This window comes from Thalassophryne amazonica, chromosome 8 (assembly GCF_902500255.1).
Source record: "Thalassophryne amazonica chromosome 8, fThaAma1.1, whole genome shotgun sequence".
Lineage (NCBI taxonomy): Eukaryota > Metazoa > Chordata > Actinopteri > Batrachoidiformes > Batrachoididae > Thalassophryne > Thalassophryne amazonica.
In genome coordinates, this window is record NC_047110.1 from 7,963,734 (window position 1) to 7,989,799 (window position 26,066).

The window sequence follows — 26,066 nt, forward strand, 5'->3', positions numbered from 1 at the left end:
TCAGAAGGAGGCACTGAAGCAGTTGTCCAAAACATTTAGACAATTTGAAGAGTTCTTTTCATGGCTGCTACTGAGGCACTTCTGGGTCATTTCAATCATTGGGATCCTTCCTAAGCAAAAAAGACCAAATAGAACCCGTTATTCCTTCACTCTCCTGCAGAATGTGTAGACATGTCAAACACAGAGTGAGCGTGGCTCACAGAGAACAGGTTAGCTCAGTGGGTGTGTCCCACATATATTATGTTTAACAGAGGTTAAATGTTCTATTTGAAAGTATAAACTTTTCTTTTAGCAGGTGAATTTTTTTGGTGTGTAGGTATTTGGGGCATCTGGATTGTTCAACATGAAACCTCAAACAGATAACGATCAAATGTAAATCAAATAAAATGTAAACTGGTTCTAGAAAGGACTCTGAGGGTAAACCGGGGTCACTTTTATAATCACTGAGGTCACCCGGTGGTTGCTCACTATTCTTTGTGGAATGGTTTGAGATCTCTGGCTTCAGCTGATTCAGAAAAGTGTGTAACATGTCCTTTATTTTGTTGTGTCTTTGTGCGCATACAGATCCGCATCTTTGCTCGGAAAGCGGCCATTCGTGATCAGCAGGGAGAATATGCCCTCAACTTAACCGGACCCATACTGAAGTTCTTTGAGGAATATTACAATTCCAGCTACCCTCTTCCAAAATCAGGTAATCCATCTCATGTTCTTACTGGAATCAGTGAGCATCAAGGTGACACCTCACAGTGACATTAGGAGCTGCCATGGCGCCAACACTGGTCATCTATTAGATATTTACCTGCGAAATCCAGTTTGAAGTCCATCGCTAGTCACGCTTTCATCTCTGTTCTTTTGGTACCAAACCACACAAATGTGGTCGGCCGTGCCGTCAGTGTGGATTTCAACAGATATCCGGGATCTGCCTCTGAACATGGCTGTTGCTCTTAAGGTGCGTTTGCACATAGCCAAGATGCATTACAAATGTCATATTTGCGTGAAAAACACTCCAATTACCTCAGACAAGATACAGCAATTAATCCACAATTATTACTTGTTTACTGTAATAATGGCACACATCAAAATTAAAGACAACACATATACATTTGACAGGGACCTGCTGCAGCTTAAAAACCGCGCAGCCCACGGAAGGGGGAGAGGTGGCGTGAGCGGTGGCCGGGATGGGGTAAAGTGATGGGGGAGCAGGAAGGGAGGTAAAGGGAAAAAAAATATGGAGCATGCTTCAGTCTTGTCCATGTGTAAGTCTGTCAGTTTATTGTCTTTGTGAGTTTTGAGATAAGAAGGAGCCGAATAATCTCACCAGAGCCTGAAGACATTCCTCTGGAGGTAAACATTGGGCAATTTGTCCTTGAGGCTAGATAAGCCTGGAGTGTTGTGGTTGAGCAGTGAAAAACACTTTTAACAGTTCCACTTGAACAACCAAATCCCAATTATGAATTAAGAATATTCACCGGCCTCCAAAACCTTCAGCTTCAACTGCAAGGCACGCATCAGCTCCAAGGTGTCATCCAATTTGCATCTGAGTTCAAGAGTCAACGCAGTCTGAGAATGCACTGCCTTGCCAACCTCGTTAATCATGACGGACAAGCGAGGGGCCATGGTTCTTGATGCCGCCGTCTTGCCAATTTTCCAGTAGATCAGGGCAGCACATAAACCAAAAAGTACCAGCTCTGCTGCCATGAGACCAAAAATGAATAAATCCTCGACATCCTCAATGGAGAAAGCTGCCAAGCATGCCACACGCCAGGAACTCCAGGAGTCGAGGACATAGCCTGCAGGATACGTTCCATCTGGGCAGGTAGGATCCCCCGGTCCTGACCTTCTTGTAGAAAAAATGGTGTCAATAGCATTCAGAGACCAGCTGATCAATTCCATGGTTAATCCAATAGTAGTCCAATAGATCCAGAATCGAATATAATTTGGGGAATTCACAGTCTGGTGAAGTAGGGACTTGAATTTTAAAGGCAGAGAACAGAGAGAACAGAGATAAGGGAGAGTGGAGGAGATGCAACCGCCCTTGTCGGAGTCCGAAGCAGCTTTGCCCAAAAAAGCATGCAGTCACAAAGTTCTTCTGGTGTGGATTTTGAGGAACAAACTGGAACAATCTGAATTCTTCAGCAACTGTTGGTTGGATGAATATGGGTGTGTGTGTGGAGACATTTCGCCTCATTCACAATGTGACAGAACTTAACAGTGCGCTGTTACGCACGATAGCGTGCAACAATGTGGAACATTATTCTTGACCGTGCATAATGGTTCCTGATAATTCTCCAGCAACACGTGCCATTAATTGTAATGCATGGTAACAGGTTGCAACAGTTGATGATGATGGAAACTTTTTATTTGATTAGCATTCAACCCCCCAAATGAAATACAATTACATATATACATACACACACATATTCAACAAAAAACATTTCAACTGAGGACACCTGACGCCTCTGGCCCGAATCATCACATTTGTGATTAGCGGCCAAGGATGTATACTTCGTGGCATTCTTGACGTGCCGTCGTTATGTGTAAACGTGGCAAACATTTTCCCCATCATCTTCGATTCTTACCATCAACCACCGAGCACTGTAAATGTGTGAAACACCCCTTTGTGTGTGTGTGCGTGTGTGTTTCTTATTGTTATGAAACAATAAAAAATATGTGAATTTACAAGTTCTTATCAACTTTAATAGAAGTGATAAGAGAACCTGACTTAACAGTGACACCCAGGAGAGAACAGATTAGACTTAGAACCTGAAGTCCATAAATGTTCATGTTGGCCATTGTACTGGTATTACTGCCTTTACTTTTGTCTCTTCATCTTCAACCGCTTATCCAGGATTGGGCCATGGGGCAACAGCACCAGCAGGGGACCCCAGACTTCCCTTTCCTGGGCCACATTGACCACCTCTGACTGGGGAATTCCGATGTGTTCCCAAGCCAGTGTGGAGATATAATCTCTCCACCTAGTCCTGGGGCTTCCCTGGGGTCTCCTCCTAGATGTACGTGCCTGGAACACTTCCCTAGGGAGGCACCCAGGGTCATCCTTACCAGATGCCCAAACCACATCACCTGGCTCTGTTCAATGCGAAGGAGTACAGGCTCTACTCTGAGCTGCCCACGGATGACTGAGCTTCTCACCCTATCTCTAAGGGAAACACCAGCCACCCTGCTAAGGGCGCTCATTTCTCCCACTTGTACCTGCAATCTAGATCTTTTGGTCATGACCCAACCCCCATGACCATAGGTGAAAGTAGGAACAAAGACTGATCAGTAGATCCCAGCAACGCCTTTTGACTCAGCTCCCTTTTCGTCACAACAGTACGGTAGAGTGAATGCAATACTGCCCCTGCTGTGCCTGTTCTCTGGCCAATCTCACACTCCATTGTCAACCCACTCATGAACAAATCCCTGAGGTACTTGAAATCCTTCACTTGGGGCCAGGCCACATTCCGATGCAGTCAGTGTTGGCAGTCACAGGCCGATGAAGCCAACAGGACCACATCATCTGCAAAAGGCAGTGATGAGACCCTGAGCCCACCAAACTGGAAACTCTCCTCCCCCTGACTATGTCTCAATATCCTGTCCATGAATATCACAAACAGGATTGGTGACAAGGTGCAGCCCTGGTGGCCAATTCCCACAAGAAATGAGTGGGGACCTTCCCACTGTCCTAGAGCTGCAAGTGGCAATGAGGGCAGATGGCTCTGTGTGGAAGATCCCTGATAAACCAGAGCTTTTGGATACGACTGCTTGGGTCCTTACTTCCTTTTCAGATCAGGCTGGGGTTTATACTCGTGCTTGCCATACACGCAACCACCACACACAGTGTGCGGGATGGTCTGCTGTGCATCAGGGCACATCACACCTGGTCGCATGGTTCAGAGAGTCAGTCATGTGTAGCATTGTCTGCTTGGCACGACACATGTGTGGACCACAGTGTGATTAGGTCATAGAGCTATATCTGGGGTAGGGAAGGCCGTGAGAGGCAGGGTGAGAGGGTGAGTGACATTTAGAGAGAGAGAGAGAGAGAGAGGCTGGCCGGTCTGACCTGCCTTCACACTTCTCAGGATTACATATGATATCCAATATATGGCCTGATACATGTAGTCCAGGTTCTCCTGATTGTGGGTGTACTGTGATGCATCGTGGGCTGGGGGCTTTCACTGCCGCTCTGAAAAATGACGTGCGCACATCGGTGAACTGATAGCCATAGTAGTTTGATCACACGGGTGTACATACACAACCGTGATGTGATAGTCAGTGGGCCTTGTTTACATATCATTTCATAGGTTGGATGTCATTTGACATCCAACAGAGACACACTCCAAAAGAAGGTCTCCAAAAGATACGTAGCACACTGTAGCATTGCCCTCCACCCAGACTTCCGGTGGCGTTTGAAGTGCAGTCGTACGACATTCGAGGTGCATTTGTAATATTCTTACTGCAATCTAACAGCATTCTTGGTGTACGTACTGTGTTCCAAATACATTTGGACTGCCGTCTAGAGCTGATGCACGCAGAAAGTGCATGAATCAGTCAGGGTGGGTCAGTGTGCAGTCTGGGTTTTCGGATGGCTGTCCTCCGGAATTATTATTCCCTCCCAGATGTGGTGCAAATTGTGTTTTTGTTTTTTTTTTACTTCCACCGGATTCAGCTTGGCTTGTGCTGATTCGTACTATGTGTGACGGGGCCTTAAACAAGCACTCTGAGTGCTGGAGTTTATTTATAACCTAAACTAACCTGAGCTTCTGCACAAAGAGCAAGTGAAGTAACTAATGCCCACTTATTAACTTTTGTCTTAGTCATTCTTCCCCGGGGCAAGGCTGGGTATCTCTGCCAGGGAATTATAATACTGAAGTGATCAACATCCCATTGTATCAATGTGGTTTTATTGTTATATTACATTTTGACGTCATTCGACATGATACCGATGTCACTCCAATGTCAATCTCCCAGTGTTGTAACAACGTCTGAATATGACTTCAACACGGCCTTGAAATGTGGTTTGGTTCCTCACGAGTGCTTTGAACTTTTTTATGTTGTCAGAAACTCGTAGGAAGTGTATTAATTTATTTACACAAAGCACCAGATGTGTTACTTGTTGATTTTAACACTCATATAATAAGTTGAATATCTAGGGTGAATATTTGTGTTGATCCAAAATTAGGATTTCCCATTTTCAAATGTAATTTTTATTTTTTTAACATAGATTCAGTGTCTGACTTCAACATGGATTAATGTTGGATCAACTTCATTTCCTCCAAAATCATGACTAGCTCACTCAAAAGAATAGTTCTGAAGATAAAGAATGGTTTTGTTTAGTCCTTGAAGCTTTATCTCTTTTCATCATAAATTATTTGATATTTAGAAGGTTTCTTCACTGATTTTTCAAAAAGTGACTTGCACATGTCTGTACCTCTTTTTTTCAGACACAAACTAGCTTTGAGCATTTTGAAAAATATATAAAACGCACCCAGATCAAAGTGAGGAAGACAAAAGTTATTACTGCCAATCTTATCTGTGAGATTCCAGGAATCTTTAACAGGTGATGTTTTATTACGGCCCTCTGAGATTAGAAACTGGGATGATTGCATGCAACATCAATGATTGACAGATGACATCTGATTGTCATCTGTCTGACTTCATCTGTCTGTCTGAAGTCATTTGTGACTTATACAACAGCAACAGCACAAACACTTCCTGTCTTTAAAATAAGAGAAACTCTCCAACAGCCCTTTGAAAGCACCACAACAACATCCAGCAGAACATACAGAGAACAGAAATAATGTCTCACATTCCAGTTACAGCGTTTAATAATGTACAGATTTAGGGATGGGTACCTGTCACATTTGAACTGATACGGTACCGATACCCGGAACCTGGGAATCGATACCAGTACGCAGCAGTACCAATTTTCAGTACTTTTACGCATTGTGTTTATAGTCTCAAAAAATTACAGTTGAACAGATTTATTTCTGAAAGTATAAACTTTAACAAATATGTCAAAACAACATGAAATTGTTTGTCTTGTAACAAGGCAATTGTTTCACAAATTTCTTGAACATAGAAACTCTTAACTACACCAAAGCAGTATTTTTTCTTTAAAATGCATGAATTAAAACCAAAAGGGGATCGATTAAAAATAAATAAAAGTGTACTTTTTCTAAATTAAAGTGCAACAAACTAAAAATAAAAGTGCGGCAAACTTTTTTGCAATGAACTACATTTACTGTAGTGTTTTGTCGTTCCTTGTGCAATTTTTTTTTTTTCAAGAATACAGGCATATCAACTTTTTCGGGCAAGAGCCGAGCCCGCTCCACACATGCTAACGTCATCTAAACACTACGCTTTAGCATTTCTTACCTGCAGTAAACGATTATGATGAAGCGGTTGTAAGCGTATCTTCTCCAGCGATGCTAGCTTCAGATGACAAGTTGCTAGCGGTGCCGAACTCAGGAGCTGATCTGACTCACAGGCAATCAAAAATTGTGCTCTCTTCAGCATAGAGAAATATCTTGTGCCGCTGGCCTTGCATTTTGCATCACAAATATTGCAGCAAGCATAATCTACATCACATTTAGAAAAGTGGAGCCATACTTTTGAGTGCTTTCTGTCAGCCATGCTGCTTTATGAACCAGTGGCTGCCGCTTCTGACGTCATTACGCTGTGCATGCTGCGTTCATGTTCAGCATGTAAAATTGTCCACCCTCCCACTCTCTCAAGCATAATGCTGTGTTTAAGTACCGAAACATGGTACCGTTTGATTTTACTTGAACAGATACCCGGTAGTACTGGCAGAATTCGGTCAGTACCAAAAAAGTATCGAATTCAGTACCCATCCCTATACAGAATCCAAGGAGTGGGACTTCAACAGAGTTGATGGCCCCGTCACACAAGAGCACGAATGGCGCACGAATTGGAAAAACAAACAGAATTCAAGCTGCATTCACATGGGACAGACATTCATATAGACGTGTACGAATGCTGTATGAATACCCAGAATGTGGTACAAAGCCAGCTTAAATGATTCCGAAACCAGATCGACTGCCCAGAGTGCAGATCGAATGCAGACATAAACCTTTCCCCACAAAAAATTAAAGAGACAAAGAATAAAAGAGTGCAGCAGGAATATGCAGAATGTCCCTCCATGCCATACGAGCCACCCCGTCACCCTTAGCAATTGGGGGGGGTAGCACGGTGAGCACTATGGTCTGCTCTTTTGAAGACCTGCATGCATCATGGGGTGATTAAGGGACTAAGAGAACTCCAATATGTAGGTCAGCCCAGAATATGACGATCGGAAGAAAGTCTAATTTACAGGGGAATTCACACAAACACACAGTCAAGTGCATGCACTTGACCCACTCTGTCTTAGTTAGGTGGGTCCAAAATTAGAAATCTTCAGTATAACAAGTGAATTGAAACAGAGGGAGCTTCTTCAAAGGAGGATGCAAACTGAGGAATCTTCTTAATTAATGGTGAGTACAAACAAGATTCTTCTTCATCAAGGTGCAAACAAACTCAGGAATAAGCTTCTCAAAGGTGTAGTCAAACTCAGGCTTCACACAGGTGAATGCCAACACAATCTCTGCTCCTTCACTAAAGAGAGACAGTTCAAAAAGAGTCTGGCATCTTTCTCGGAGCCGGTAGATAAAAACTAAGAGTCAGGTGTGATGCAGGGAGTGCCACAAACCAACACAGTACTTACTTACTTACGATACGATACACTTTATTGTCCCTTCCGGGAAATTTGTCTTGGACTCCAAGAGCTGCAAAAGTAAAACTGCTATGACATAATTACATGACTCATGCATATTACATAACTTAATACACACACCAATCATACATATTGCACATCCCTAATACACATATCCAAATTGCACATACCCCTATTACACAGCAGTCTCACATAAATAATTCATGCATATTGCACGTATCCCTAAAACACATACCCCTACTTCTGGAAGAGAGCGCAGGAAACACAGAGACTAGAGCTCTCACAACATAAAACATGAATTTATACACACAAACGTACATTCAAACAATGGATCTGCAACTCATGACAGACACAGACACTGAAATAACCAAACCAATCAATGATCAGCTGCAGAATCCAGGCAGGTGACAACAATCAAACTAATGGCATGTAAGGAACCCAAATGAACACTAGAGGAGGATAGAATAAGGACACTCTAAAACCTGTAAAGACGTAAAGGGACATCAGAGGGAGGTAGAGAGCCCAACCACACACACGATGACCATAGAATCATAAGATGAGAAGATGGAAAAGAGTGAGAGAAAAGACATGATTCACAGAAAAGAAACACTGAACACAGAAGGAAAGGAGTAAGAACAATGAGACAAATATGACCATTGCTAATTACTCAGATACACACCCACAGCCCACTGGAGAAAGAGGCACGACAAAGAAACCCTGGGATAGGAATATCCTACACCCTAACAGAGTCAACCACAACACAACCATGGACCGATTACATGTAAACCATGGTCCCCTGACTATTGCACCAGTAGACTGCATGTGTGATCAGATTATTACGGACATCTGATCACTGACGTGCACACCCACAGCCATCATTACCAGCAGGGGTGAAAGTAAGATTAGAATCATACACAAAGTGTGCTAACTTTGTGTGCTCGTGTCATATCAACGATACTAAAGACTGCTCTTAACCCACCTGTGGTATTGAGCAGAGATGCTCGACAGGGGTAGACCATTATTATCAGCTTTGTTGTGTGTTGGGGGGGTGTGGCTGGACATTTTGGTGTTCTTTTCTTTTCTTTGCTCTCCAGGTGGTATGAAAACTGATTTGTCTGTGGAGAAGGTGCTGACTGAAGATTCCTTCACCCTCATCAACATCATGTGCAGCACCTGTGGATGGTGCTCACATGCAACCTTAAAGACTTTCAGCTGAAGCAGATAATTAGATGGCGTTCTGCATTTAAGCCATGTGTGATTCAAGCAGAATTGCCGGGAACTCGACCTTGTGATGTTCGTTTGTGAGACGCTGAGGACCGCGCATGGGTTTAACACATCGAGCCTGTGAAGCAGGAAGGGTGAGGGACACATGCTGTCAGCACACATCAGAGGTGATTAATTGTTTGACTACTTGTTGATAGTAACTTGGTATTTTGTTACGCAGTATATTTGAATTGTGATGAGAATTGTGCAGCTTGCTTCTCACTGCTGTGGCGTGCGGACAAGTGATCCTCCACCTGTTGTGAGAAGCTGCTCATTTGCATAAAGCTTAAAATACAGACCTGAATGTGTTGCTGATGGTGTGTGTCTTTTGAAGGATATTAGTTGTAACTGCTGACTTACCTCACCTCTTCTATCCTTCGCAGAGAGTCGGTTTGTCGTGTCCACCTGGGGGGTGTTTGGCGGTAACAGTGAGTCCAGAAGCACCGGGCTTCGATCCTTTTGGGCGCTGGAGAGCATGCCAGCCTTCACTCCACCAGAATGACGCTGTTTTAGTTTCTACACTTTATTATGCACCAGAGGGTGAAAAAATAAATTGTTTTTGTTATTGGAACCGCTTTCTGGTTATTTTAGCGCTGGGTTCCGTCAGACGCAGGTCCGCTCCTCAACCCGCGTCGACACATAACAAGCTTTAGGGTGCAGGCAGGATTATTTTGTCCAGCACCTTTCATCCGAGCTGTAATCATGAGCCAGGCGGACATGTCAGCATGTCAGCATGTCTCATGTCGCAGAGAGTTTTCCAAGAAGCCGTGAAGAAAGCCAACTCCAGTCATCCATAGCTACACAGTTGTGCCAAATTTAAGGAAAAAAATAAAAATAAACAACATGGCATGCATCACCACTACCAACCACTACAAACCAACCAAAAGTGGAGCTCTTTGCATTCTCAAGTCCAAAATGCAGCGCTGCTTTTATACATCGCTATTCCATGAAAATTTTAAATTAAATAACAGTGTGGCTTCGTAATTAAAGAGTGCGGGTACTAGACTGGCCTGCCTGCAGTCCAGACCTGTTGCCCATTGAAAATGTGTGGCGCATTATGAAGTGCAAAATACGACAACAGAGACCCCGGACTGTTGAACAACTGAAGTCGTACATCAAGCAAGAATGGGAAAGAATTCCACCTACAAAGCTTCAACAATTAGTGTCCTCAGTTCCCAAACATACCACTGTCCCAGGTTTTTTGAAACGTGTTGCAGGCATCCATTTCAAAATGAGCAAATATTTGCACAAAAACAATAAAGTTTATCAGTTTGAACATTAAATATCTTGTCTTTGTGGTGTATTCAATTAAATATAGGTTGAAGAGGATTTGTAAATCATTGTATTCTGTTTTTATTTACATTTTACACAACGTCCCAACTTCACTGGAATTGGGGTTGGATGCTTAGAATTTTGGTTTGATGGTGTTAAATAGCAAACATTAGCAGCAGGTCAGTGATGAGTTTTGTTCTTATTAGAACTCTTGATGACATGAATTATGTCATTGTCTTTGACGCACCAGTCGATCATTAATAATGTCTTTTGTTCTGCAGATCAGATTGCTCTCCCAGATTTTAATGCCGGAGCGATGGAGAACTGGGGTTTGATCACATACAGGGAGACAGCTCTGTTGTATGACCCCGATTACTCGTCCAACTCCAACAAGCAGCGGATCGCCACCATCATCGCTCATGAACTGGCTCACATGGTTTGTTTGTTTCCAGCATCCACTAAGCCACCATACTGTTAGCAAGTACCTTTGAAGCCGGCCTCCCATTGCTGATATTTGACACTTGACTCTGTACATTTTTGGTGAAAAAAATCCGATACCAAATTGGGCAATTGGTGACATTGGAATACATTAATTTTAGAGATGGGTTTTCAGTGCTTGAAATAAATTGCTTGAAAGTGAATTTTTGATTATTTTGATTTCATGCTACAATTAGAGGCTAAATTTAAAAGACACTGCAGATTGTTTTCTGTTTTGGAGAGAGCAGTGAGTGGTTTTATTGGGGCAGGACGGAAATTGTCTGGAGCTGAATGGCTGTGTGCAAGGAAAAGGAGAAGAATACGGCTTCATGAGGCTCACAGCTTCATGAAGCACGCATTTCATGATGTTACAGCTTCATGAGGCACTAGGCTTCATGAAGCACGCAACTTCATGAGGTTCCAGCTTCATGAGGCACTAGGCTTCATGAGGTTAACAGCTTCATGAGGCATATGGCTTCATGAGGCACACAGTTTCATGAGGCTCACAGCATCATGAAGCATGCAACTTCATGAGGTTCCAGCTTCATGAGGCACTAGGCTTCATGAGGTTAACAGCTTCATGAGGCATATGGCTTCATGAGGCACACGGTTTAATGAGGTTCACAGCTTCATGAAGCACGTGGCTTCATGAGGCACACGGTTTCATGAGGCTTACAGCTTCATGAAGCACGTGGCTTCATGAGGCTCACAGCTTCATGAAGCACGTGGCTTCATGAGGCTCACAGCTTCATGAGGCACATGGCTTCATGAGGCACACAGCTTCATGAATCAATCAATCAATTTTATTTATATAACGCCAAATCACAACAAACAGTTGCCCCAAGGCGCTTTATATTGTAAGGCAAAAGCCATACAATAATTACGTAAAAACCTCAATGGTCAAAACGACCCCCTGTGAGCAAGCACTTGGCGACAGTGGGAAGGAAAAACTCCCTTTTAACAGGAAGAAACCTCCAGCAGAACCAGGCTCAGGGAGGGGCAGTCTTCTGCTGGGACTGGTTGGGGCTGAGGGAGAGAACCAGGAAAAAGACATGCTGTGGAGGGGAGCAGAGATCGATCACTAATGATTAAATGCAGAGTGGTGCATACAGAGCAAAAAGAGAAAGAAACACTCAGTGCATCATGGGAACCCCCCAGCAGTCTAAGTCTATAGCAGCATAACTAAGGGATGGTTCAGGGTCACCTGATCCAGCCCTAACTATAAGCTTTAGCAAAAAGGAAAGTTTTAAGCCTAATCTTAAAAGTAGAGAGGGTGTCCGTCTCCCTGATCTGAATTGGGAGCTGGTTCCACAGGAGAGGAGCCTGAAAACTGAAGGCTCTGCCTCCCATTCTACTCTTACAAACCCTAGGAACTACAAGTAAGCCTGCAGTCTGAGAGCGAAGCGCTCTATTGGGGTGATATGGTACGAGGTCCCTAAGATAAGATGGGACCTGATTATTCAAAACCTTATAAGTAAGAAGACGAATTTAAATTCTATTCTAGAATTAACAGGAAGCCAATGAAGAGAGGCCAGTATGGGTGAGATATGCTCTCTCCTTCTAGTCCCCGTCAGTACTCTAGCTGCAGCATTTTGAGTTAACTGAAGGCTTTTCAGGGAACTTTTAGGACAACCTGATAATAATGAATTACAATAGTCCAGCCTTCATGGGGCTCACAGCTTCATGGGGCACACAGCTTCATGAGGCACATAGTTTCATGAGGCTCACAGCTTCATGAGGCACATGGCTTCATGAGGCACACAGCGCTGCTCTTTGCTCTGGTTTATCATACATGTGTGATATGTATGTGTGTGGAAAACGTAGGTAATGGTGGACATGAGTGTAGAACATGCAGTGAGAGGGACTGACCGTTCTCTGGGCAGAAGCCTCCTTTGCAACATAAATCCCATGAAAAGCATGTTGTGTTCTTCAACAGAAGACATTTTGAGATGTTAACTTTATCTTTGTGGTAAAGTTAGCCCATAGAGTATAGAATATTTGTGCGAATGCCCACAATCACTTGTGTCATGGGCTGCGTCCGTATTCGGGTGTAGTCGGCACTAACGGGCTGTCATTGGCACACAAGACTATGAAACATAGATTTTTTACTGATATAGCAATAAATCAGGCCAGGTTTCATAAAGTATGTCTGTCAGTTTGTCAGTGGGCCTGCAAAGTCTCCATATGTAACTCCACAGAAACTACTCCATATTCAGCTGACATTTTTGGTTCTGATGGAAATGGGCAAGGATGAGTGAAACTCCTTCTATCGGCCATATCAGCATCTTTTAACTACACAGACACATTGACCTATCAAGTTGCTTGTTATGCAGAGTTATGCACATAACTGGCCCTCGTGTATGCAAAACAAAGTGATGCTGAGTAAAAAACATGGAAAGAAGCACTTTTCTTGCAATCTGTCATCACCGCTTTCTTCCAGAGAAGCACTTTGAGCAGCTGAGCATAAACTATGTGTTGTGTGGGCCGCTGAAGAGGAGGTACTGCTGGCCCACCACCACCAGTCGGCGCCCTGCTTGGAGTGCGGGCTTCAAGCATGAGAGGGTGCCAGAGCTATTGGAAGAGACAGCTGTCACCTGTCAACCTCACCAGCTGTCTTCACTTGCGCCCCCTGTTGTGGGTCCGTGTTACGACACCTTCCCAACAGGATTTCTCGGCCATTCGTCATGGATCCCGAGGGGCGTCAACCACAGCTTGAACAGCCAATGGGAGAACAAGGAGCGCAGGCGGCAGCAGGAGGCGTGGTAAGTGATCTGCAGCACATCCTTACTGCTTTCACTGCTCAGTTACAGCTGGTAACCGAGCAAAATGCAGTCCTCAATCGGAGGATGGAGGCTCTCACCGCCAGAGTGGAAGCACGCGAGTCAAGCGTCGCTGCAGTGTCTCCTCCTGCTGGCCCGGTGCCTGATAGAGATGTTCCACTGGCCGTTCAACTACCCCCCCCCACCGTCCCCTGAAGCTTACATAAGTCCTCCCGAACCGTACGGAGGCTGTGTAGAAACGTGCGCAGACTTCCTAATGCAGTGTTCGCTCGTTTTTGCACAGCGTCCAGTTATGTACGCATCAGACGCCACCCGGGTGGCTTATGTAATTAATCTGCTTCGAGGTGAGGCACGCGCTTGGGCTACAGCGCTCTGGGAACAGGATTCATGGCTTCTGTCATCACACACTGGGTATATACGGGAATTCAAACAAGTGTTTGATCATCCCAACAGAGGCGAGACTGCCTCGACCGTGCTGCTGTCACTGAGACAGGGGCGTCGGAGCGCAGCTGAGTACGCTGTCGACTTCCGCATCGCGGCTGCGAGGTCTGGCTGGAACGACGTTGCGCTCCGCGCTGCCTTCATAAGCGGACTGTCTCCAGTACTGAAGGAGCATTTACTGGCTAAAGATGAACCGCAGGATTTCGACGGGCTTGTTAATCTGGTTATACGATTAGACAACCGCATAAATGAACACCGTCGGGAGCAGGCCGGAGGGCGTGGCCGGGCACAAGCGGTCCCTCTCTCTTCCGGGTCAGAAAGGGTGACGTCGTCCCCACGCTCCGTTGCCAGTGGGCTCCGTGTGGCAACAGCTCCCCCTGCTGACGAAGCTATGGACACGAGCAGGGCCAAAGTACGATCTGATGTCAGACAAAGGAGGCTGGCCCGCGGGGAGTGTTTTTACTGTGGCTCATGTGAGCATTTGTTAAAAGACTGCCCCAAACGGTCAAACACCAACGCCCGCCCTTAGAAACTGGGCTAAGGGTGGGCCATAACATGTACACGGGGAAACCCCGCAAATCAGCACGAATCCCAGTGATAATCCTAAGTGGGGATTTAACCCTTCACGCCCCAGCACTGGTGGACACGGGGTCCGAAGGGAATCTGTTGGATAGCAGATGGGCAAAGGAAGTGGGGCTCCCTCTAGTGGCTCTGCCTTCGCCTTTGAAGGTACGGGCACTAGATGGCACCCTACTCCCGTTGATTACACACCGGACCCAGCCCGTGACTCTGGTTGTGTCTGGGAATCACCGGGAGGAGATCGTGTTTTACTTGACACCTTCTACCTCCCGAGTGATTTTGGGTTTTCCTTGGATGGTTAAGCACAATCCCCGGATCGATTGGCCGTCTGGGGCAGTGGTGCAGTGGAGCGAAACCTGCCACCGGGAGTGTTTAGGATCCTCGGTTCCTCCCGGGTTCACGGCTAAGGAGGAGGTTAAGAGCCCCCCCAATCTGACGGCGGTGCCAGGGGTGTACCATGATCTAGCTGACGTCTTCAGCAAAGATCTGGCACTCACTCTTCCACCGCACCGACCGTACGATTGTGCCATTGATTTGATCCCGGACGTTGAGTACCCGTCCAGTAGACTGTACAACCTCTCACGCCCGGAACGCGAATCAATGGAGACCTACATCCGGGACTTCTTGGCTGCCGGGTTGATCCGGAACTCCACCTCCCCGATGGGTGCTGGTTTCTTTTTTGTGGGCAAGAAGGACGGCGGACTCCGTCCATGCATTGATTACAGGGGGTTGAACGAGATCACGGTTCGCAATCGATACCCGTTGCCCCTCTTGGATTCGGTGTTCACACCCCTGCATGGAGCCCGAATATTCACCAAACTTGATCTTAGGAATGCGTATCACCTAGTTCGGATCCGGAAGGGAGACGAATGGAAGACGGCATTTAACACCCCTTTAGGTCATTTTGAGTACCTGGTCATGCCGTTTGGTCTCACCAACGCGCCCGCGACGTTCCAAGCATTGGTTAACGACGTCTTGCGGGACTTCCTGCATCGGTTTGTCTTCGTATATCTGGATGATATACTCATCTTTTCCCCGGACCCTGAGACCCATGTACGGCATGTACGTCAGGTCCTTCAGCGGTTGTTGGAAAACCGGTTGTTTGTGAAGGGCGAGAAGTGTGAGTTCCATCGCACTTCTTTGTCCTTCCTGGGGTTTATCATCTCCTCCAACTCCGTCGCCCCGGATCCGGCCAAGGTTGCGGCGGTGAGGGATTGGCCCCAACCAAAGAGCCGTAGGAAGCTGCAACAGTTCCTCGGCTTTGCAAACTTCTACAGGAGGTTCATTAAGGGCTACAGTCAGGTTGTTAGCCCCCTGACCGCCCTGACCTCCACTAAAGTCCCCTTCACCTGGTCGGACCGGTGCGAGGCCGCTTTTCAGGAGTTGAAACGCCGGTTTTCGTCTGCGCCAGTTCTGGTGCAGCCTGATCCTACCCGCCAGTTTGTAGTGGAGGTGGACGCCTCAGACTCAGGAATAGGAGCCGTCCTGTCCCAGAGCGGGGAGTCCGGTAAGGTTCTCCATCCTTGTGCCTACTATTCCCGCAGGTTGACCCCCGCAGAGCGGAATTATGACGTGGGCAATCGAGAACTCCTCACGGTGAAGGAGGCTCTGGAGGAGTGGAGACACCTGTTGGAGGGAGCTACGGAGCCTTTCACGGTTTTCACAGACCACCGGAACCTGGAGTACATCCGGACCGCCAAGCGGCTGAACCCCAGGCAAGCCCGCTGGTCCCTGTTCTTCGCTCGCTTCGACTTCCGGATCACCTACCGCCCTGGGACTAGGAATCAACGATCCGATGCACTGTCCCGGGTGCACGAAGAGGAGGCCAAGGCTGAGTTGTCGGACCCCATCGATACCATCCTTCCCGAGTCCACTGTCGTGGCCACCCTCACCTGGGACGTAGAGGAGACCGTCCGGGAGGCCCAGGCAAGGAACCCGGATCCGGGAGACGGTCCAAGGAACAAGCTTTACGTCCCACCAGAGGCTAGGGCTGCCGTCTTGGACTTCTGTCACGGCTCCAAGCTCTCCTGTCATCCTGGAGTGCGTAGGACCGTGGCAGTAGTCCAGCAGCGCTTCTGGTGGGCGTCACTGGAAGCCGACGTCCGGGACTACGTCCAGGCCTGCACCACCTGTGCCAGGGGCAAGGCGGACCATCACAAGACCAGGGGTCTCCTCCAACCCCTGCCTGTGCCTCATCGCCCCTGGTCCCACATTGGCCTGGACTTCGTCACGGGCCTCCCGCCGTCCCAGGGCAACACCGCCATACTGACGATAGTGGACCGGTTCTCCAAGGCGGCCCACTTCGTGGCCCTCCCGAAGCCCCCGACGGCCCAGGAGACAGCAGACCTCCTGGTCCACCACGTCGTGCGTCTGCATGGGATACCATCGGACATCGTCTCGGATCGTGGTCCCCAGTTCTCCTCGCAGGTCTGGAGGAGTTTTTGTAAGGAGCTGGGGGCCACCGTACGTCTCTCGTCCGGGTATCACCCACAGACGAACGGCCAGGCAGAGCGGGCGAACCAGGACCTAGAACAGGCCCTTCGCTGTGTCACCTCCGCGCATCCGGCGGCCTGGAGCAACCATCTGGCCTGGATCGAGTACGCGCACAACAGCCAAGTGTCTTCCGCCACCGGCCTCTCCCCTTTCGAGGCGTGTCTGGGCTACCAGCCCCCATTATTCCCACTTGTGGAGGGAGAGGTCGGGGTACCCTCGGTCCAGGCCCACCTACGGAGGTGCCGCCGGGTGTGGCGAACCGCCCGTTCTGCCCTGTTGCGGGCCCGGACGAGGGCCAAGGCCCATGCAGACCGCCGGCGTTCCCCGGCCCCTGCATACCAACCTGGGCAGGAGGTGTGGTTATCCACCAAAGACATCCCGCTTCAGGTGACATCTCAGAAACTGAAGGACCGTTTCATTGGGCCGTTCCCTATCGCCAAGATCCTCAGTCCGGCCGCAGACACTCCCGGCTTCACTGCGGATCCATCCCATTTTTCATGTCTCTAGGCTTAAACCATGCCACACCTCACCACTCTGCACCCCTGGACCCGAGCCACCTCCTGCCCGAATCATCGACGGGGAGCCGGCATGGACTGTTCGTCGGCTCCTGGACGTCCGTCGGATGGGCCGGGGTTTTCAGTACATGGTGGACTGGGAGGGTTATGGACCCGAAGAACGCTCCTGGGTGAAACGGAGCTTCATCCTGGACCCGGCCCTTCTGGTCGATTTCTACCGCCGACACCCGGACAAGCCTGGTCGGGCGCCAGGAGGCGCCCGTTGAGGGGGGGGTCCTGTTGTGTGGGCCGCTGAAGAGGAGGTACTGCTGGCCCACCACCACCAGTCGGCGCCCTGCTTGGAGTGCGGGCTTCAAGCATGAGAGGGCGCCAGAGCTATTGGAAGAGACAGCTGTCACCTGTCAACCTCACCAGCTGTCTCTCATTAACCTCCTTACAAGAAGCGGATCACAACTCCACCTCCTCGCCGAGAAATCATCTACCACAAAGGTAATTTCTCTGCTGACTTATCGATTGTCTAAACTTTGTTCTGTGTGCAGCCGCATTCCTGTGGTGATCCAGAAGAGGGACCAACAGGAGCTGCACGAGAGAAACGTATCTGGAGGTGGAGGTTTTCCCTCCCAGAGACTTTGAGTGTAAAGGTTGCTGGGTGTGAGGACTCACACTCACCTCCTTCTGTTTCTTCTTTGCCAGCAGTACCAGGGCCGACAACGGAGGACAGAGTCCACCTGGGGATTCAGGACTTGGCGGCTCCGGTGTTCTTCAGGCCGTTGGTGGTGGAAGCGGTGTGGGCCCCGGCTCCTCGTTCATCAGAGATCTCCTATCTTCGAGCCTGCCCACCGTCCTCTTGTATACAATTGGCACCTGTTATTTCTGTTTGTATTCCGTTGTGTACTTTCGCAACATTAAATTGTTACTCCTTTTCTTATCCATTGTCCGTTCACTTGCGCCCCCTGTTGTGGGTCCGTGTTACGACACCTTCCCAACACTATGTGCACACCTGTTTGTGCATTCTATTTTGCAATCATATGCTCAATTGTGCAGTGTTCTGCTTGCGCAGCATCCATACAGTATGTCCATTCTGTGCCTCCAGTGGTTTGGAAATCTGGTTACCCTGAGGTGGTGGAATGACTTGTGGCTCAATGAAGGCTTTGCTTCCTATGTTGAATACCTGGGAGCCAACTATGCTGAACCGAACTGGAATGTGGTAGGAATTTCTCACAGCCACAGCAGTTTGTGAGTGTGTCAGTGAAACATAACATCTACAGAATGCATCACCTCCTCCCTCCTAACAGTCAGACCTCATCGTGTTGAGTGACATCCACCGAGTGTTTGCCATTGATGCCTTAGCTACGTCTCACCCTCTGTCCTCTGATGAAGAGACGATCCAAACCCCAGCACAGATCAGTGAGCTGTTTGATGCCATCTCTTATAGCAAGGTAACCACGACAACGTTACATGTAATTACTGTGCACGGGCAAGTTCTTATCACAATAATAATAAAAAATAAAACTCCTACAATAATGATAATAACCTACAAATCTTATCTTGTCTTCAAGGGAGCATCTGTTCTGAGGATGCTGTCTGATTTTTTGACTGAGGAAGTCTTCAAAATGGGACTCAGGGTAAGAACGTCATCAGGATTGTCGGATACTTTTATATTACAGAACCAATGTACATGAACCAATGAAAAAAGACAAATGTTTTCAAGGAAGATGGAAAAATTCAATTCAGTACATAAAAAAAAACTACATGAATACAGATAATAATAATAAAACAAAAGAAAAAGTTATCTGAGAGCTGAATGTACATTTAAAACCAGCGTTGATTAATAACTGGAAAAGAGCAGTGATCCAGGAGCTCTGGTGTGAAAACTCACTGATAAATAATAATCATTCTCTTCAATTATGGATGATTTGTTGGTTCGAATCAAATTTTAACACTATATTGGCCCATTTGAATATTTTGTAAAACTGTTTTTCTGAACTTTTCCAACATTTTTTGATCTTTGAACAAAAGTTATTGAATGGATTTTTTTTTCCTGTTTTGCTGCATTTGGCTGCCAAAGGTATGTGGGTGTGACTTATTTCACTCAATCTGTAATAGCTCATGAAGAATTTTGTTACAGTTTGGGTTGAATCAGAGTGAAATCGAACCCCAATAAGTAGACAGCACAAAAAACCCATGAGGGCACAAAAACCGTAGTGTGCTTTAATAATCCAGGTGAGTGAACAAAAAACAAACAATGAGGTGCAGAGACAGGAATCCAACAAAGAGTTCAACACTAAACACACGGCAGAGAAAAACTGGGAGGTGCAATGGAGAAGACAAAACTAATGACAACTGAAAACAAGGTGTGTGATAAACCATACAAGGCACAGTGTTGTGTGGGCCGCTGAAGAGGAGGTACTGCTGGCCCACCACCACCAGAGGGCGCCCTGCTTGGAGTGCGGGCTCCAAGCACGAGAGGGCGCCAGACCCAGAAGAAGTGACAGCTGTCACTCATCCTCTGCACCAGCTGTCACTCGTTATCATCACTACCATAAAAGCCGGACTGCAACTCCACCTCCCCGCCGAGAAATCGACTACCAGAACCAAGGTAATTTCTCTGCTGACTAATACGCTGTCTAACTTTGTTCTGTGTGCAGTCACATTCCTGTGAAGTCCCCTGAAGCATACATAAGCCCTCCGGAACCGTACGGGGGCTGTGTCGAGACGTGCGCGGACTTCCTCATGCAGTGTTCGCTCGTCTTTTCACAGCGCCCCGTCATGTACGCATCAGACACTAGCTGGGTGGCTTATGTTATTAATTTGCTTTGAGGAGAGGCACGCGCATGGGCTACGGCGCTTTGGGAGCAGAATTCACGGCTCCTAACGTCTTATACTGGGTTTGTACGGGAATTCAAACAAGTGTTTGATCATCCCAACAGAGGCGAGACCGCTTCGAACGTGCTGCTGTCGATGAGACAGGGGCGCCGTAGCGCAGCCGAGTATGCAGTCGGCTTCCGCATCGCGGCAGCGAGGTCTGGCTGGAATAACGTTGCGCTCCGCGCCGCCTTTGTAAATGGACTGTCCCCGGTCCTCAAGGAGCACCTACTGGCCAAGGAGGAACCGCGGGAATTTGACGGGCTGATCGATTTGGTTATACGTTTAGACAACCGTTTAAGCGAGCATCGTCGGGAGAAGGCCGGGAGGCATGACCGGGCACGAGTCGTCCCTCCCCCTTCCGGTTCCGACAAGGTGACGTCGTCCCCACGCTTCACTGCCAGAGAGCTCCGTGTGGCTACAGCTCCCCCTGCTGAGGAGGCTAGGGACACGAGTAGGGCCAAATTAAAGTCAAACATCAGACAAAGGAGGCTGGCCCACGGGGAGTGTTTCGTCTGCGGCTCTTGCGAGCACATGCAGAAGGACTGCCCAAAAACGGTCAAACTACAACGCCCGTCCTTAGAAACTGGGCTAAGGGTGGGTCATAACACGCACGCGGGAAAACCCCGCAAATCTGCACGAATCCCAGTAACAATCCTTTGTGGGGATTTAACCCTTCATGCCCCAGCACTGATAGACACAGGGTCTGAAGGGAATCTGCTGGACAGCAGATGGGTAAAGGAAGTAGGGCTCCCTCTGGTGGCTCTGCCGGCACCATTGCAGGTGCGAGCACTAGATGGCACCCTGCTTCCATTAATCACACATCAGACACAACCAGTGACTTTGGTTGTGTCTGGGAATCACAGGGAGGAGATAGTGTTCCATGTAACACCTTCTACCTCCCGAGTGATTTTGGGCTTTCCATGGATGGTGAAGCACAATTCCCGGATTGATTGGCCGTCTGGGGTTGTGACGCAGTGGAGCGAAACCTGCCACCGGGAGTGCTTAGGATCCTCGGTTCCTCCCGGCACTACGGCTAATGAGGAGGTCAAAGTTCCCCCCAATCTATCGGCGGTGCCAAAGGAGTACCACGATCTTGCTGACGTTTTCAGCAAAGATCTGGCACTCACTCTTCCCCCGCACCGACCGTATGATTGTGCCATCGATTTGGTCCCGGGTGCTGAGTACCCGTCCAGCAGGCTGTACAACCTCTCACGTCCGGAACGCGAATCAATGGAGACCTACATCCGGGACTCCTTAGCTGCCGGGCTGATCCGGAACTCCACCTCCCCGATGGGTGCTGGTTTCTTTTTTGTGGGCAAGAAAGACGGCGGACTCCGTCCATGCATTGATTACAGAGGGCTGAACGAGATCACGGTTCGCAACCGATACCCGTTACCTCTGTTAGATTCAGTGTTCACGCCCCTGCATGGAGCCCAAATTTTCACAAAATTGGATCTTAGAAACGCGTACCACCTGGTTCGGATCCGGAAGGGAGACGAATGGAAGACGGCATTCAACACCCCGTTAGGTCATTTTGAGTACCTGATCATGCCGTTCGGCCTCACTAACGCCCCCGCGACGTTCCAAGCTTTGGTAAATGACGTCTTGCGGGACTTCCTGCATCGGTTCGTCTTCGTATATCTGGACGATATACTCATCTTTTCCCCGGACCCTGAGACCCATGTCCAGCATGTACGTCAGGTCCTACAGCGGTTGTTGGAGAACCGGCTGTTTGTGAAGGGCGAGAAGTGCGAGTTCCACCGCACTTCTTTGTCCTTCCTGGGGTTCATCATCTCCTCCAACTCCGTTGCCCCTGATCCGGCTAAGGTTGCGGCGGTGAGAGATTGGCCCCAACCAACAAGCCGCAGGAAACTACAGCAGTTCCTAGGCTTTGCAAATTTCTACAGGAGGTTCATTAAAGGTTACAGTCAGGTAGTTAGCCCCCTGACTGCCCTGACCTCCACCAAGGTCCCCTTCGCCTGGTCGGATCGGTGCGAAGCCGCGTTCCAGGAGTTGAAACGCCGGTTCTCGACTGCACCAGTTCTGGTGCAGCCTGATCCTGATCGCCAGTACATAGTAGAGGTGGACGCCTCTGACTCAGGGATAGGAGCCGTGCTGTCCCAGAGCGTGGAGGCTGATAAAGTCCTCCATCCTTGTGCCTTTTATTCCCGCAGGTTGACCCCAGCTGAACGGAACTATGACGTCGGCAATCGGGAACTTCTTGCGGTGAAGGAGGCTCTTGAAGAGTGGAGACACCTGCTGGAGGGGGCATCGTTGCCCTTCACGGTTTTCACTGACCATCGGAACCTGGAGTACATCCGGACCGCCAAGCGGCTGAACCCCAGGCAAGCCCGCTGGTCTCTGTTCTTCGGGCGCTTTGACTTCCAGATCACGTATCGCCCCGGGACCAAGAACCAAAAACTAGATGCATTGTCCCGGGTACACGAAGAAGAAGCCAAAGCGGGGCTGTCGAACCCCACCGAGACCATCATCCCCGAGTCCACTGTCATGGCCACCCTCACATGGGACGTGGAGAAGACCGTCCGGGAGGCCCTGACAAGGAGCCCGGACCCGGGGACTGGCCCCAAGAACAGACTGTACGTCCCACCAGAGGCAAGAGCTGCCGTATTGGACTTCTGTCACGGATCCAAGCTCTCCTGTCATCCCGGAGTGCGTAGGACCGTGGCAGTAGTCCAGCAGCGCTTCTGGTGGGCGTCCCTGGAAACCGACGTCCGGGACTACGTCCAGGCCTGTACCATCTGCGCCAGGGGCAAGGCAGACCATCGGAGGACGACGGGACTCCTCCAGCCCCTGCCGGTGCCTCATCGCCCCTGGTCTCACATCGGCCTGGACTTCATCACGGGCCTCCCGCCGTCCCAGGGCAACACCGTTATTTTCACGATAGTGGACCGGTTCTCCAAGGCGGCCCACTTCGTGGCCCTCCCGAAGCTCCCGACAGCCCAGGAGACGGCAGACCTTCTGGTCCAACACGTCATGCGGCTGCATGGGATACCATCGGACATTGTATCAGATCGTGGTCCCCAGTTCTCTTTGCAGGTGTGGAAGAGTTTCTGTAAGGAGCTGGGGGCCACCGTGAGTCTCTCGTCCGGGTACCACCCCCAGACCAACGGCCAGGCAGAGCGGGCTAACCAGGAGTTGGAACAGGCCCTTCGCTGCGTCACCTCCGCGCACCCGGCGGCCTGGAGTCACCATCTGGCCTGGATCCAGTATGCCCATAACAGCCAAGTCTCGTCTGCTACCGGCCTCTCCCCTTTTGAGGCATGTTTGGGGTTCCAGCCCCCATTGTTCCCGCTGGTGGAGGGAGAGGTCGGTGTGCCCTCGGTCCAGGCCCACCTCAGGAGGTGCCGCCGGGTGTGGCGGACCGCCCGCTCTGCCCTGTTAAAAGCCCGGACGAGGGCCAAGACCCATGCGGACCGCCGACGTTCCCCGGCCCCAACATACCAGCCCGGGCAGGAGGTGTGGCTCTCGACCAAGGACATCCCTTTGTGTGTCGACTCCCCAAAACTAAAGGACAGATTCATCGGACCCTTTCGTATCCTCAAGATCATCAACCCGGCCGCAGTGAAGCTTCAACTCCCGGCTTCACTGCGGATTCACCCTGTCTTTCATGTTTCCCGTCTCAAACTACACCACACCTCGCCCCTCTGTACCTACGCCGCCTCCTGCCCGGCTCATTGACGGGGAGCCTGCCTGGACAGTCCGCAGGCTCCTGGACGTCCGTCGTAAGGGCCGGGGTTTCCAATATCTGGTGGACTGGGAGGGGTATGGACCTGAAGAACGCTCCTGGGTGAAGAGGAGCTTCATCCTGGACCCGGCCCTCCTGGCCGAATTCTACACAAGACATCCGGACAAGCCTGGTCGGACGCCAGGAGGCGCCCGTTGAGGGGGGGGTCCTGTTGTGTGGGCCGCTGAAGAGGAGGTACTGCTGGCCCACCACCACCAGAGGGCGCCCTGCTTGGAGTGCGGGCTCCAAGCACGAGAGGGCGCCAGACCCAGAAGAAGTGACAGCTGTCACTCATCCTCTGCACCAGCTGTCACTCATCATCACTACCATAAAAGCCGGACTGCAACTCCACCTCCACGCCGAGAAATCGACTACCAGAACCAAGGTAATTTCTCTGCTGACTAATACGCTGTCTAACTTTGTTCTGTGTGCAGTCGCATTCCTGTGAAGACCCAGAAGAGGGACAAACAGGAGCTGCACGAGTGTGTGTGATTTGGAGGTGGAGGTGCTCCCTCCTAACGGTATCTGGACTATAGATTACTGAGTGTGCGGACTCACACTCACACATCATATTTCTGCTTTCTGCCAGCAGTACCAGGGTCGACAGTCAAAGACAGAGGCCACCTGGGGACTCGGGACTTGGCGGCTCCGGTGTTCTTCAGGCCGTTGGTGGTGGAAGCCGTGTGGGACGCGGCTTCTCTCTCGTCGGGCGTCTTCTATCTTCGAGCCTGCCCACACTTCACCTGGTGTTTATTGACTGTGAAATTAAGACACGTTTCGTTGTGTAATATCACAACATTAAATTGTTACCTTTTGGCTTACTCATTGTCCGTTCATTTGCGCCCCCTGTTGTGGGTCCGTGCTACGACACCTTCCCAACACACAGTGAACACTGGACGGACCACGGGAACATATCACCATGACACATGGACAAAAACGTTAATCGACAGGCAACCAACCGACAAACTGGTGTTGCTGAACAGCAAGAAAAAATAATGAACAACAGGTGCAAAAATCAAGGCAGGCAGGAAACAACAGACACGTGAAATTCAAAGGAACACAAGGTGCTCCAGGTGTGTAGTGAGTGCCTTGCATGGCAGCACCCGAACATCAGTGTGTGTGTGTGTGTGTGTGTGTGTGTGTGTGTGTGTGTGTGTGTGTGTGTGTGTGTGTGTGTGTGTGTGCATGGGTGAATGTGAGGCATCAATATAAAGTGCTTATAGAAAAGTGCTATATAAATGTACTGCATTCATTTTATTTCTTTATTTTTATATATTTTTTTCATCTTACTGCTGTGAACACACACACAAACACTCCAGTCTGCATTTTACAAAATTTGTCATTGCACTCTTAGCTGTTATTCAGGTGAAGAACACAAGCAACAAACTGATGTTTTGTTATATGATTTGCTGAATGAGTTTCTGAATGCAAATGACCATGAACGTGCATGAGCATGCTCTTTAGAACATGTGGGGTTTATCAGCATCTGATACTTACTGACATGCATCTGTTTGATAAATATAATTTTTTTTTTTATTATTATTTATTTATTTATTTTTTGTACTTACACATATTAAATCTTTTTCATTCAACACCATTTGGAACACAGTTTGATAAATGAGGATCCAGCAGAGGTCCTCAGTGACATGCACACAGAGGAACCCACAATATAAAATAAATACATATACAAAATTACTTTGGGGTTTATTGTGCTTATTTTCCTTTGCTGCAGAGTTACCTGGAAGCTTTTAAGTTTGATAATGCAGTCTACACAGATCTATGGAACCATCTGCAACAGGCAAGTCTGCTATTCATCCTACATAAGGCAGAAATGTGGTGCTGTGCTATTTCATTCAACTGGCTACTTCTAGTAGTTATGTAAGGCTGATCATCCTGCTGGGATG

General features: G+C 48.7%; 1 protein-coding gene across 1 annotated transcript in view; it reads left to right on the forward strand.

Annotated features, from left to right (window-relative positions):
- Window positions 1-26,066, forward strand: part of LOC117515235 (aminopeptidase N-like) — an 80,892-nt gene that overhangs the window by 25,761 nt on the left and 29,065 nt on the right. The window contains exons 5-10 of the mRNA XM_034175717.1: window positions 565-691; window positions 10,546-10,700; window positions 18,643-18,756; window positions 18,845-18,988; window positions 19,109-19,174; window positions 25,895-25,960. Of these exons, the coding sequence (XP_034031608.1) occupies window positions 565-691; window positions 10,546-10,700; window positions 18,643-18,756; window positions 18,845-18,988; window positions 19,109-19,174; window positions 25,895-25,960 (672 nt within the window). The remainder of the gene's footprint in view (window positions 1-564; window positions 692-10,545; window positions 10,701-18,642; window positions 18,757-18,844; window positions 18,989-19,108; window positions 19,175-25,894; window positions 25,961-26,066) is intronic.